This window comes from Chelonoidis abingdonii, chromosome 2 (assembly GCF_003597395.2).
Source record: "Chelonoidis abingdonii isolate Lonesome George chromosome 2, CheloAbing_2.0, whole genome shotgun sequence".
Classification (NCBI taxonomy): Eukaryota; Metazoa; Chordata; order Testudines; family Testudinidae; genus Chelonoidis; species Chelonoidis abingdonii.
In genome coordinates, this window is record NC_133770.1 from 141,905,182 (window position 1) to 141,920,871 (window position 15,690).

General features: G+C 42.2%; 1 protein-coding gene across 1 annotated transcript in view; it reads right to left on the reverse strand.

Annotated features, from left to right (window-relative positions):
* MYO10 (myosin X) overlaps positions 1-15,058 on the reverse strand; it is a 255,360-nt gene extending 240,302 nt beyond the window's left edge. Inside the window, exon 1 of the mRNA XM_032789754.1 lies at positions 14,622-15,058. Coding sequence (XP_032645645.1) covers positions 14,622-14,642 — 21 coding nt within the window. The 5' untranslated portion in view covers positions 14,643-15,058. The remainder of the gene's footprint in view (positions 1-14,621) is intronic.
* Between the last annotated feature and the right edge of the window lie 632 nt (positions 15,059-15,690).

The window sequence follows — 15,690 nt, forward strand, 5'->3', positions numbered from 1 at the left end:
CAATTTTAAACAGGACCAAATGGTATTCACACAAGAACAAGAACTCAAATAAGAAACTGCAGAACTACAAACTGTTGTATGTACCACCTGTGGCTCAAAGAAGCCTTTGTACCAAATGACTGGAAGATAGCTAACATTATGCCAATTTTTAAAAAGGGCTCTACAGGTGATACTGGCAATTTCAGGCCAGTATATCTAACTTCAGTACTCGGCAAATTGGTTGAATCTATAGTAAAGAACAGAATTATCAAACACAGATGATACTGGGGAAGAGTCAACATGTCTTTTGTAAAGAGAACCCATGCCTCATTTATCTATTAGAATTATTTGAGGGGGTCAACAAGCATCTGGACAAGGGAGGTCCTGTTGATATAGCGTACATGTACATTCAGAAAGCCTTTGCCAAAGTCCCTCACCAAAGGCTCTTAAACAAAGTAAGCTGTCATGGGATTAGAGGGAATGTCCTCTCATGGATCAGAAACTGGTTAAAAGACAGGAAACAAAGAAGAATATATGTTCAGTTTTTACCATATAAAGTGGTAAATACCAGGATCTCTCAAGGAGCTGTACTTGGACTTATGCTATTGAACATATTCATAAATGATCTGGAAATGGGGGTAAACTGTGAGGTGGCAAAGTTTGCAGATTATACTAAATTACCCAAAACAGTTAAATCCAATCTGACTGCAAAGAGATCTCACAAAACTGAGGTGATCAGGTGACAACACGGAGATGGAATTCAATTAAGTGCAAAGTAATGCACACTGGAAAAAATATTCCCAACTATACATACAAAATGATAGGATCTAAATTATCTGTTATTCAAGAAAGAGATCATGGAGTCCTTGTGGATAGTTCTTTAAAAACATCTGTTCAATGTGCAGTAGCAGCCAAAAAAGCTAATAGAATGTTAGGAACCATCAAAAAAGGGATAGATAATAAGACAGAAAATATCATACCGCCATTTTATAAATCCATGGTATACGGATACCTTGAATACTGTGTGCAGTTCTGGTTGCCCCATCTCAAAAGAGATATATTATAATTGGAAAAGGTACAAAGAAGGGCAACAAAAATTATTAGGAGTATGGAACAGCTTCCATATGAGGAGAGATTAAAAAGATTGGGACTGTTCATATTAAAAGAAAGATGACTAAGAGGGGATATGACAGACATCTAGAAAAGCACGTAGAGAAAGTGAAGAGGGAAGTGTTATTTACCCCTTCACATAACACAAGAACCAGGTATCACCCAATGAAATTAATAAGCAGCAGGTTTAAAGCAAACAAAAGGAAGCATTTCTTCACACAACACACAGTCAGCCTGTGGCGCTCGTTGCCAGGGGATGTTGTGAAGGTCAAAAGCATAAATGGGTTCAAAAAAGAACTAAAGTTCATGGAGGATAGATCCATCAATGACTATGCTCTGGGAGTCCCTAAACCTGTGATTGCCAGAAGCTGGGACTGAACAAGATGGATCATTTGAAAATTGCCCTGTTCTGTTCATTCCTTCTGAAACACCTGGCACTGGCCACTGTTGGATACTGGGCTAGAGAGACTATTGGACTGACCCAATATGGCCATTCTTATGAGTTATGTATATACATTGAAAATTATGTTTTTAAATGTCTAGAGACTGGTCACCAGGAAAGGTGGAAAACAGGTTCTCTTTCAGACAAAATTTTTTTTATCTATCTGTTAAATTAAGTATTGTCTGGTACACAATGTGCCTCCATTCATCAACCTGAATCAAATGCTAATGAAGGATTATGAAAACTTCAGAGAAAAGTAAGAAGAAGAAGAAAATAGTGAGGGGTGGGGGGCAGTGGCACGAAGGAACCCTATCTTTAGGTACACATCAAAGCTTTGTTGTAGTATATTTTTGGAAAAGACATGCTGACATCCTTCACATAGAAAGTAAACAGTGGGGCATCTCAGCTAGGCTTGGCTGAAAATGCTGGTGAGAACTTTGGGTGAGAGAAGCTTCATTAAACAGAAGGATAACTTGTTAGCTAAGTTTAGTCTCTAGAATGCAAGTTATGATTCATTGGCACCGGCTTCTGCTCCCGCCGGTGGGTGTTCAACCTCCCTCTGTCCCTGGCCCCACCCCAACTCCACCCCCATTCCAACCCTTTCCCCAAAGTCCCCACCCCAACTCCACCCCCTCCCTGCCCCTATTCTGACCCCTTCCCCAAACCCTCGCCCCAGCCCTGCCTCCTCCCCTGAGTGCGCTGCGTTTCTGCTCCTCCCGCTCCCTCCCAGCACGCCGCCAAACAGAAGCAAGGCAGGAAGCGCTGGGAGGTAGGCGGAGGAGCGGGGACACGACATGCCCTGGGGGGAGGCAGAGGAGGAGGTGGGGAGCTTGGCTGCCGGTGGGTGCAGAGCACTCACTAATTTTTCCCTGTGGGTGCTCCAGCCCCAGAACACCCATGGAGTTGGCACCTATGTTATGATTTTGTTTTACATGTAACCATTTGCTTCCAATGTTCTTCCTCAGGATCACCTGAATCGCTGTTCTTTGATAAGAGATATATTTATAGAGAAAAAAGGAATACATTTAAGTGCTGCGGTATTAAGCAAAGTGCTGATCCTGAATTGAATCTAAGCTGGTGTGCGCCATTCCTTTGGGAACAGCAGGCCAGGTAATTCTGCGAGCATTCAGTAGATAAGGGGCTGTACACCTGTCGTTACCTGTACAGGGAGAGTGATGCCTCGAAGGTAGTGCTTGTGTCACCAAAGGCTGATGGTGAATTCAGGGAGCTGACCCACAGCAGGCATCAAGTCTTCCTCAGACTAAGAGCAGGTGGTGGTGAGGTGCCTCACAACCCTGGCTACCCTTGAGGAGCGTCACAGGTATTCTCTTGCCTTTCATGTTTGTTTGATTTCCCAAAGTCCTTCTCTGTGCCTGTACCAGAGTGTTTCCAACAAAGACAGGGAAACAGCAAAGCTTTTGTGGCATTACTGACTTCACGAAGGGACAGTTTGGCTGATTCTCCCCAATCAGACAATTCTCAGGGAACACAAATTCTACTAATTTTACAAAGTGGCAGTAAAAGTTTCAGAATAGTTTCAAATCCACCAATGCAACACATATTAGATTCCAGCTGCACTCATAGTGTGCTAGGTGATGAACAATTTGCCACTTAAGACTCCAATAACTGCTGCTTAGAACCTCAGAGAGCGAAGGTTTAAGCCTTTAACAAGAGCATCCCGAAAGCGGGCAAAAATGTTAGGAATGTCACATTTAATTGGCTTTAACCTTCTGTCCTTGCACCAGGCACTGATAGTGCCCCTGCCTTTATAATATAAAAGAGGAGGTAGCCCAATTACACATGTGCAGGAGCATGATAATCATCAGCTCAACATAAAGAGCTACATTACATTATTCTTGTGCTCCCTCAGGAAAGCCCAGAGAGCAGGCCCAGGTGACTGAGGGACCTTGTGTGGGACTTAGGACCTGAATGAGCAAGGCAGATTTTGTGGCTGTTCCATTGCAATGATGATACACATCTGAGATTAGAATTTGGCCCTCAGTGTTGCAATGTAAGAAATTAATAGTAATAAAACCATCCTTTGTTGCAACTGCTGTATAAGATAAAAACACAACTTCCACATTCCCCAAGCCTCCTTAGCCCCAAGAACTGCCTGCCATCTGTTATACATTTTCAGATTTAGAGTGTAAAATATTGGAAATAGAAAAAAAATCATGAAAAGAAGGCAGCTGCACAAATTATGCTATGCAGCATAGACAAACAGCCCCATGACTTGTTTATTCTTGAAAACAGATTATTAAGTATCACATGGCAGAATATGATTCTCAGACTTTAAACAACAAAGAGATCACTTCATCGGATATTCTTCCTGGTATACACTTTGAAAAGAAACAGGAAATGCCAGCTTTGCCATAAAAGCCACACTGGTCTTCTCTATGAAAAAAATTAATAAATGTGTTCTACATCTCAAAACACAGCAAGCAAACTATTCATCGTGCAGATCAACAAAAAGCTCTAATCACAAAACTACAGTGTATATTAAGTATAAAAACACCAAGACAAATAAGACTAGAAGTTTGAACAAGAGACTCTACCACTTCTTGTCCTGACCTGAACTCCATAATTCTGCAAGCTTGGCTTTTTTCTGGAGTACATAAATATCCCGTGCCAAGATATGCTATTCATTATATTATCCGGTGAAGAAAAACTGGTCAAATTGCAATTATCCCTCCCCTAGTTCAGTTTGTTGCTATTAACTAGACAAAGAGACATAAAACAATTACTTGATTTTTTCCAACAGTAGTAACAATTTAATAAAAAAAAGGACATGCTATCTTAAATAAGGAATTTATTTAACTTAATTTGAAAACATTTTAATGATATGCTAACCAATTAATATTTACAAAATGGGACTAAATATTCTTCCAAAGTATATCAGATGAAATGCATGAGTAGACTCATTTAAAAAAAAAAGGGGGGGGGGGAGGACTGATTTCACTAAACACAATTGTAAGGTTTGATTCTGTTTCCACTGAAGTCAAGAGGAATTTTGTTAACTTCAGCGTGAGCAGGAACGTGCACATTACATACAATACAAAAATGTGCAAGTTGGAAGATAGATAATAAAAGTTTTTTTTTTTAAATCAAGTCTGTAACAGATTTGACACTTTTGAATCTGGATACCAGAATGTAAAGAAACTTTCCGGACTGAACATTCTCTAAATCAGGGGTTCTCAGACTTTAGCCACCTGGGGACCCACATTTTGACTTTAGAATGTTCAGGGGTGCTGGGAGGAAGGGGGAGCAGTTGATCAGCAGGGCCCATGGACCCCCTGGGGTCTCCTTGAGAAACTGCTCTAAATGATGACGCCTTCAGCATCCAGCAAGAAGTTATGGGAATATGGAAGATGCGAAACAAGATTCTGGGTTGAATCTGATTTTCCAAAGTGCTGAGTACTCACTAATCCAGTTAAAGTCAGTGACAGCTGCAGGTACTTGGCACTTCTTTAAATCAAGCCCTTGCTATCTCCAAGCAGGCACCTGAGACACCAAAATCAGGATCACTTTTGAAAGTTTTGGCCTAATCTTTTTAGTGTTGTGCTGTTATTGGGGAAAGGAAATGAGGGCAGATGGTTTTTGAAGAGAAGATAAAAAGAAAATGATTTTGACTCCATGCAAGGGAGCCTAACCTAATATTTTCTGAGTCATTAGCTTAAAAAAGGTGTTACATACATTGAGCATAGCCCTTTGTTGGGATCATATGGGTAATTAAGAATCTTAGGCTTAGACTCCATGCGGAAAAGCTCCTCTCCCTCCTGCTTCCCTTTTCTTCCATTGGGGGAGGGGCATAACACACAGAGAAATTTAATAATATCACCTATAAAGCACTGCACTGCAATTTACCTATCCATCTGAACCCATCTGTGACTGGAAGAGCTCCTTATGCTGGTGTGAACTATAATGAGCTTACTTGGAGAAAAGCCTTTTAGAAACTGTCAGTATCAATTCATAACCAATATTTTCCCTCCTTGAACAGAATTTGTACAACAGTTATTTAGCCAAAGCACTAGTGACCGTGGGGAACCTTTTACCTAATTTATAAGGTTTGCTACACTAACAGGAGATTGCATGTAAGATAATTCAGCGTCCCTGCCCACTCAGTCACTGGCTTCTCTAAGGAGGTTGCTAATAAGGGAGCCAAATGTTGTGATTTGTATGACATAGACACCTGCCCAAGGGAAACTAAACAGTGATCACCAACCCAATTGGACAGCCATCATATAGTAATATCTTTTGATCTAGACAGACACCATGGATCAAATCAACCCAAAGCTGATGTTAACTGACAACCTTGTTTCCCCCCCATCTTCATTCTTCCCTTCCCAATTGTTGCTAATCTTAGACAAAACCAACAATAAATCATCCAGATTTCTCCAATTTTGAATGATTCATCCTGTATACAAAAGATTCATATATTATAATACCAGAAAGGACAATTGTCTGACCTCTTTTATAACACTGGTCATAGAATTTCCCTGAATTAATTCCTGTTTCCACTAGAGCATATCTTTTAGAAAAACACCAATCTTGGTTTTAAAATGGACAGAGAATCCACAACGTCTGATAAATTGTTCCAATGGTTAATTACCATCATTGCATCTTTGAGTTTACGATGAACCCAATCAAATTAATCCTGTCTCTATGCTATCTTTAAATGGTATCTTTAGAAATGCTGAAGACTAGATAGAAGTTTTGTCCCCCAAACATGGATAATGCCTTGAAATATTACAGACCACTCAGCATTTTAATACTTTCCACGCCCATCTGACAGCTTCTGCGGTGTTGAGGAGGATGAAAGTCTCAGAGAAGGAGAACATCCAATTGGAACAGAGGGAAACGATTCCATAGTTGGGACCCTTCTTCCAGATGATGTCATGGCATCCAATTGCACTGAGAGGGGGAGGGAACTCCAGTTATTAGGAAGAGACAGGTAATAGTTATGGGGAACTCAATCATTAGAAACATAGATAGCTGGATTTGTGATGACCAGGAGAATTGCATGGTGACTTGCCACCCTGGTGCGAAGGCTGCAGATCTCTTGAGACATCCAGAGAGATGTATATGTAGTGCTGGGGAGGAGCTAATGGTTGTGGGATACGTAGGTACCGATGACACAGGGAAGGATAGGAGAGAGGTCCTGAAGGCCAAATTTAGGCTGCAGGTAAGAGACTGAAGTCCAGGACCTCCATAGTAGCATTCTCTGAAATTATAGCCATTATTAACATACCTTTATTCTTCCTCTTCAGGGGTACGTAACTATATTTCACTCAGCCAAAAATAAGAACAAAAACAAAAAATAAATAGATGTGAATTTGGTGAAAACTGCTGTTCTTATGCCCTGCCATCCTGCTGCTTATTGCCTCTCTACTGGCAAAATCCAGGGTAATGAGGAAATAGAAGAAAATCAGAAGAAATTGTAACACCCAAACCATGACCCTTTCCCTGGAATCTGAAACTGTGATCTGTCTGGGACGACGACAAGCCTTGAATACTTTACAAGAGACTGTAAGTACATACGCAGTAGTAGCTAGAAATAGTAGTTGAAGGCTGGTATTATTTTTTCCAACAGTCTATTGATTCATAAAGACTTCCTCATCTCCTGCTCCTTTAACCACGACTCCACCCAGAACTATGTCTCTGCTCAGACCACAAGCGGGAACTGTGATTCACTAAGGAAAGTACAGTCCTTGTGGCCAGTTTTATCTGCTGAATGTTCCCAGCCACTGGGGCCTTCTCAGAGTTCTACAAAAAGAAGCTGAACAAACGCAGAATGTTAAGTTCTAATACAATTATATCAACATCGCACACACACTTACCAGGGACTGGGACTGTTTGTTTGTTCCATAGAACTACAGTTGTTTATACAAAGATCCAGAAGTATCACTTTTCCTGGAGACAACTTTTAAAACTAAATAATTTAAGAGCTTCATGAAAAACTAATAGGCTTTCACCAAGCATAAACCTAGGATTCAGCAAGAATATTACAATGATAGTACAATCTACTGAAAGCCTGACCTAATTAACACTGTAATTATTGATGAGTTGCGCCACCCCATCATCTGTGCCATAATAGGACGGCAAATCCACTGAAAGCCATGGAATCTGTCAGTGACACACACTGCTGTTGCACACAGGGTTGGGCTGTCAGCTAAATATATTAAACCACATGGTTTTCAAATGATTTCTATTAGCATGGTATAGCGTAAAACAGACCTTTGAGCTTTGTTTCCCCACATAGATGGGCATTGAAACTCTCACTCTCTAATCCAACACATCTGCTAGATTACATTTTCAACCGATAATAAAATAATCATAAACCACACGCCACTGGTCAATAAACTATACAGATGACTTATTTTGATAAATTACTAGCTCCTTTTTAAAAATAATAAGTTGCCTTATAAGGGTGACCTCTTGTACACATTGCAGCTCACTTAATATCTCCAGAGTAAATCTTTTCAGCTGTTCAGGTTGTTTCTGGATGGGAAAAAGCAACAAATATACCTGGCCCACTTGCAGGACACTTTCATTTAGAAAAATAGCTAATGTACTTGTTATATTTTCAGCTGTAACCTCCATTCCTCAGCCTGTAAAGCAGATTCAACAATCACATAAAAGGAGGCTTACAACTGGCACTTGGCTATCTCTACACTGCAACAAGTGGTGTAAATTGCATTTTTGCAAAAATACTCATTCTAGCTTTAATCAGGTAGCTCACCAGAAACAGCAGCAAAAACACAGCAGCAGACTTCAGCACAGGCTAGCAATTCCAGGACAAATCCAAGGGGCTGGTGGGCTTGTACAGACCATGCTCAAACCCACACTGCTACATTATCACTGCTATTTTTAGTGAGCTAGCTACATTAAAGATAGTGCAGGTACATCTATAGGAGCTGCATATCTCACCTCCAGCTGCTCTCCGGCCTAGTAGTGGCTGCATTTTAATTGCATATATAGTTAGTGAAATGGTGGGTGATCATCTGGAATGAAAGGCATTTGATCTACACATACATGTAAGCTATTCTATTTATTAAACAAATAATAATATAATCTTGGTAATGTTCAAGTAGACAGACTACTTATTAGAAGTCAGATGCAGGTGTTTAGTCTAATATATGGGCTTTCAATCAGGAGAGGGGGAAGGATTCCACAAACAGGTCTAGGGGAATCATGACCATCCTCCTTTCCTTTGTGGCTAAATTGGAGGGGGTCCAGAGTATCCTGAAACTTCTTTTCTGTTCTGTCATGGGGCTAGGAACCACTGGTGTAAAAGGACAGGTCAACTAGAATAAAATACTTTAATTTAAACACACAGACTCAGACTATGCTGTGCCACAGGAGATTCCTCCTCTATTCCCCAGGCCATCCTTTGTGCCGAAGTCTGCAAAGGGGTATAGGTAGGACGGCATATAGCAGTCTTATGCTGCTCCTGCACAAGGAAGCATTCTCCCCCTCAGATGGCTGCAGTGCCTTCAGGGCCCATACATCATCTGAGTCCAGGGAAGAGGCCAGCATTGGCCCAGGAGTTGCAAGAATTAGGGAAAACAGTCCCTTGGTGCTATCTTTTTAAAGAGTTTTAGGTATAACAGCAATTGGGTCCCATCTTGCAGCTTTTCTGTATGTGTAAGTCCCACTGAACTCAATCCCTATGTGGACAGGTTGCAGGACTGGGCCTGCTTTGGTTAACACGTTCTGTTTTTCTTTCAAGGAAACACGCTATGTTTGGAACCATTTGGCATAATCAGGGAAATACATCCTGATGCATGTGAAGTTTCTCAGTCTCCAACTCATCAGTTTCTCAACTGTGTAGGCCAAAGTGTTTTCTGCCCCCCTGCCCATAAGTGCTCAAGACGATGTGGCCACACAAGCTCCACCAAAGAAACAGCAGGAGCACAGAACTCCTGTGAGCCTGAGGGAATCCCATGCAACTTCCACGAGAAAGGGAAGGCCATTCTCGGAGCACCCTTGGCCCCCCTGATAGCACAGCTCCCTCAGGAACCTCAGCTTCACCCCAAGAGGTGACTCGCATGATGTGAAGGAGCACTGAGTCAGCACTGACAAGCTCTATATTGCAACATCCTTATGGGTCAGAAGGGGATGGATGCTTTGGAAAGCAACTTTCGCCTGGCCTCATCCTCTGCTACACAGCCTCCAAAACTGCAGAAGCTAAACATGTGATGTGGCTAGGGTGACCAGATGTCCTGACTTTATACAGACAGTCCCACATTTTGGGTCTTTTTCTTATATAGGCTCCTATAACCCTCCACCCCCTGTCCCGATTTTTCACACTTGCTGTCTGGTCACCCTAGATGTGGCCTCCTGCAAGTTTCAGGGGCAAAAGAGATGGTGCTATTTGCCCCCAATGTCTCCACCTCTGTGTGCAAACACAATATTTGCTTTTGTTCCTTCCTCGCTACGATTATATCCCGCAGCCAACTGTGATTATTTGGGCAAAACTCCCACTGAAATCCCAAGATTTCGACCTCAGCTAAAAGACGAGAATGTCTCCTCTTGAGCCAGTCTGTTTAGCCAGTTGGCTATATATGTGGGAAATATTTGGGCTGTCTTATTTAATAGATCATAATGGCTCTATTAAGAATTAAAAATTATTAAAAAATGGATTTGCTTATCATAGAGCTTAGGACGTTAACAGACAATTTTTAAAAGAATATGAAATCCTATTAAGTTCATAGTCGGTGAAAGTTAATAACCTAACCAATTAGTTTCTTTCAAATAAACAAAGGTCTTAATCCACGTTATCCATCCTGAAAAAGTATTCTAAAATCAAAATCAATTTTTAATTAATTTTATTTAATTAAGAACTTTAAGAAAGTAACTATTTAAAAGTATAACTTTAACAGGATTTAGAAAGGGGGAGGGGAAAAACGGGTTCTTGGACTGAGACCTTCTAGTCTAGTTTTCTCCCTGAAGCAATTTTTAAACGGCTGAGTTATAAACCACTGGAAAAAAGAAAAGGCTTCTATGGAAGGCCAGACACAAGTTCTTGTTACAGCACTGCCTAACAAAGGTAGGTGGTGAGGAAACAGAAACACAATTGTGAGTTTAATGCCTTCAGGTTTTTCACTCCAAAAAAAATCAGTTTGAAGTGAGTATGTCAGCTGAACTTCCCAACTTCCTGAACTTCCCAACACTCAGTTAGGATTCCAGATCTTGTTTAAAACAGACAAGTGCCAACAAGAATGGGTTTTTTTGTAACGTACACACACGTTAATAGAATTAGGCAATTGCTTGATGTGTTCGCTCCAGTGAGTTACATAGTGTATTAAGAGATGGTTACAATTAGCACCTATCATTATCTAGGTACTTATGAAAAAAATACATGCAGACAACAATGGGTATGTTTTTCCCATAATGCCTGTTTGCAACAGTCCTGCTGTTTTGCAGTTATTCACAAATCTCAAAAAAGGAAAGTTTTGTGAATAATCTGGCCTGCAATATTTTGAGAACACAGACTGGAGGTGCGCTGTAAATTTTATTTTTTAAAAAGAAATAAAGTCATATATGTTCTGTTCTCATACAGTTTTTAACTCCATTGATTTCAAAGTGATTGCTCCTGATCTATGCTGCTGCTAAAAGAGAACAGAATCAGGCCTGTCGTCTGGATACGCATTTTTCTTACACAGCCCCTTTCTTTCACATGGTACAATGGGATATTAATACAATGGGACACAAATAATTAAATTCTCAAAGATATCAGTTACAGGATGTTTGCTTCAATCAAGTTTAGCCAACTAACGGCTTACTCAAATGACTTCCACTGATCTCAGTGGCAGCTGGATCAGGCCCTTAATGTGTTTCTACTTTACTATGTATTGAGCTCAATATAGAACTTACATTCACCAGCTCAAGGAAAGAAAATGTTTATACTTTTGGGTGGGACTTTGGATATAGATTAAAGCCAAGGTGCTATGTTTACCGATCTTTTAAAGTAATATCAACATGTTGAAAAAGCTCTTAGGAGAGATCAAAGGCACATTTAGCAACCATAAATTAACAAACATATGTTGAAATGCTAATGTACCCTGGCAAAATTTTATGCAATCAGCTGCCTGGAGCAAGTAATTTCAGCTAATGGACAAGTAAATACCATTAGTTCTTTTCTTCATCATCACAGTAGGATGAACAAGTGTATTTTGTGTCAGGGCTGGTGACTTTTTACGACAATTTGGCAACGGTACAGAGAGACTTGCTCTTAATGCAAAATAAGCTTTTGAAAGATGAGGGACCATTCTCTTTAGAAAAGCCAACATTACTTTAGGATTTACCACTCACAATTCTTGCGAGTTAACCTAGCAAATTTCCCTCCCATGGCATATGACAGAATTTTTCTTGCCTTACATATGAAGATGTCTTTTATGCAGTGCTGTATACAACCTTCTTTTATCTGACTAATTACAATTCTGGGAAACAGACCAGCTATTTTCTTTTTTGTGGGTGGGTGGGTATAGCAGCACCAAACACATGAAAGATGCTATATCCTGAGGGTACAGGACAGTCTCGTGGCTGAAGCACAGTACTGGAAGACAGAGGCCCAGTCTACACTTGAAACTTTATTGGCATAACTATTTCACTAGCGGTGTGATTTTTTTTTAAAAACTGGAACAGTTATACTGGAAGAAGTCCTACTGCAGATGTGCTTATACCAGTATAGTTATTCCACTTCCTGTACTGGAACAGCTATGCCAAAATAAAGCATCAATATACCTACAGCCACACTAGTAGGAGATGTACCGCTTTAACTGTACTGGTATAGTTAAAGCGGTACAACTATCTAGTGTAGACAAAGCCAGAGGATTCGGTTTCTATTTCCAGCAATGTCAGAGACCCCTGCAAAACCTTAGGTAAGTGACGACTTCTCTCTGACTCTGTTTCCCCATCTGCTTCCCAGAATCAAGTCTTTCCTCCTGTAGATATGGCTTACTTTCTTTGTTCCTAGGAGTAATACATTAACCCATATTAAAATGCATGCTGTTTGGTAAAACACAGTGTCTTCTCCTGAAGTGGAAGGGAAAAGCATTCACAGGCAAAACTCCCAAGGTAGGAGAGGATTGGCCCTTTTATGGAGGAGGAAAGCTAAGCCACAGAGTAGCAGAGTGATTTCCCAAAGGTCTCACAGTACGTTGGTGGCCGGGCTAAGAATAGAAACCAGACTTCCAGATACCTGATCCTGTTTTAATCACACACAACACCTTGTCTTGTTCTCTATTAGTACTATCCCAGTTATCCAAAACAGGATCTGTCCGCCAATATGTATTGTATTGAGAAAGTCCTCAGCTTTCCAAAACCTTAATTACCAGCATTTACTCAGTGTCCATAAGACATTCTGATGGTCAAAGCTGTGTCATTTTTATTGCTCATTATCCTCAGGTACATTTCATTTTTCTCTCGGTGTCAAAAGATCAAAAGCACTATACTGTATTTGTGGGGCCCCCCTGTATGTTAAAACCACAACATTCAACAAAAAAAAAGCTGGGAGAACTGTCATACACCACCTTCTCTGAATACAAAATGACATGCAGAAGTACTGTGCAAGAATACTGAAATCTGTTGAGTCAGCTAAGGGAACAGCAACCAAAGCTATTTTGCAAGTAGCAAACTCACCTACTATCAGAGGGTTAGCCGTGTTAGTCTGGATCTGTAAAATGCAACAGAGTCCTGTGGCACCTTATAGACTAACAGAAGTATTGGAGCATAAGCTTTCGTAGGCGAATACCCACTTCGTCAGATGCAGTGGGTATTCACCCACGAAAGCTTATGCTCCGATACGTGTTAGTCTATAAGGTGCCACAGGACTCTTTGTTGTTTTTCACCTACTACGCTGACTTCAGTTCTAAATGTGTGTGCACGCCAAACTGAAGACATTATGGTTGACAATCAGAAGCACACTTGGGCCCCAATCTTGTAGAGACTTTCACATGTGCTTAACTTTATGCAGTGAGCAGTTCCAGGGATCTGAATGGCACTACTCGCCGTACAGATGAGCAAGAGTGTAAATCTTTGCAGGATTGGGATATTAGATCTAGATTTTCAAAAGGTGCACAGCATCCACAAGTCCCATTGACTTCAGTAGAGCTGTGAGTTCTCAGCACTTCTGTATATCAGGCCATCAGAGTCCCCCCGAAATGTTTATTATACTCTTTACAAAGTGTTCTTAAATTAACTTGAGTCAGAGCACAATTAATATCAACCATGAACTGACCTAATGCAGGATTACAAGTGACAATCTTAAAATTGCATCGTTTGCAATTATCCCAAACTACTAAAAAGTAATGTCTGACCAATGTTATGGCTTGGTCAGCAGGGGAAACAGAAGTGGAATAAATCCTTTTCTTTTCCCCTTGCCCCCCCCCCTCCTTCTGTTCTGGCAGTGAAGTGCAGGAACCCCTGCAGTCACTAGCGTACCCCTCTCACAGGAAGCCAACAAGTTTTTGAAAGGAAATACCAGACCTCTCCGTGAGAAACCAGGCATTTAGCCATGTCCTTGTTTAAAGTTTTAGTGGGCTTTCTGCACAAGGGTGATCTTGCAAAGCCGGCATTTTTCTTCTAGCATTTAGCTCACAGATGCCGTCAATGGGCCAAAAACCTCATGATTTGCTGACCTAATACAGAGTACACAGTGCGTATGCTACACAGACAGCAGTCTACACAAAAGGAAACTCACCTACAACACAACGTGGAGAACGAGGCAATCGCACTGCAGACCTGCCACGATTCATAGTTTTAAAACTATCTCCCTCTTGTCATTAAAGGATATTTTTTGCCACGGGAGTTTCAATGATATATATCACTTTCTTCTGGTAATCTCCCAACTCTCACACCCTGACAGAGCCGCAAAAATAATGTGTTTAAACCATGCGAAAAGCAGAAAAACTTTCAGCCAGAGGGCCAGTAACTGGAAGAGAAGCTTGCCCCCCTTTTATTTCTAAAAGGGAGAGGCTCCTGTAACAAAGCAATCCAGATAGGGAGGAAGGGGGGAATAGATCTCGTAAATCTGCTCTTTAGAAAGAGCTGATCACTACAGCAGAAAACTGCCCCCTGCCGTACTCACCTCAGTGAAGAAGTTATCCATTGTTGAAGTGGAGAATGCAACTTGAGGAAGTCAGTCCAGCAAAAGGGCTGAGCAGCAAACCATGTGTGGCCAGGGCGATTACTCCCAGCAAGACTGAGGTATTTCAGTTTTCACACCCCTTCCATCGCTGCCATCAGTTTTGCCCCCTCTCTTGACTCCTTCCTCTCCCCAAAGTCAGCAGCACGTTCATTCAGACAGGCTCCTTTGTCTCTTTCTCTCCCCAGTGTCCTCAGATCCGTGGCAAGTGGCTGCACCAGAAACCTTGGTGGCACGCCGCTGCCTTCGCTTGGAGCGGGGGCTGGGGAAAAAATGAGGAGGAGAGAGAGGATCCAGCTGCCGAGAAGCACGTGTCTGCTCCGCTGAAGTGCCCCCAAGCTACCCTGGGCGTGCAGCTCCTGCAAGGACTTGCAGAGAGCTAGAGACACGCACGCTCCAGCTGCGCTGCTCCCTGTGCAGAGCAGCAGCCAGCAGGGCCCTCTCAGGTCACTCGCGGGAGAGTCCCCAGGGATTGGCAGAGTCCCCGCCCCCACGAGAGAGGCGCCGCCAATCCCGGCCAAGCGCCTCTTTGGAATCCCGGCCCGGCCGGCGCGAGCCCTCCTCTGCCTGCGGGCTGGGGCGGTCGCCGCGCACTCTGCCCGGCTCACCTAGGGCTCGCTCGGGGTTGCCCCCACACAACAAAGAGCCGATGCGATCGCTGCTGCTGCTGCGGGTGTTTATCCGGAGAGAAGGGGCCGCGCGTGGAGCCTCCCACTGTCTTGCAATATCGTTCTCTAAGCCGCGCAGTCTCCTGAAGAGGAGAAGGGAAGGGGATTTCAGAGCTGCCTGGTGGAACGCAGGCATTGGGGTTCACTTCTTTGCTCTGCAGCCGCGTGGTTGCGAAGACCTGATCTCGCTTCGTTTGCACCCCCATCGGTGGCTCCCTGAGGCAGCCACAAACTAAATACACCTATGGGAGACGCAAGAGTCCATCACGCTGTTTGGAGCCGTGTACAGTAAACGATTCAGGAACACCACTGTTTGTTGGTGCTTAGTAATCTGCTCAGTGCCG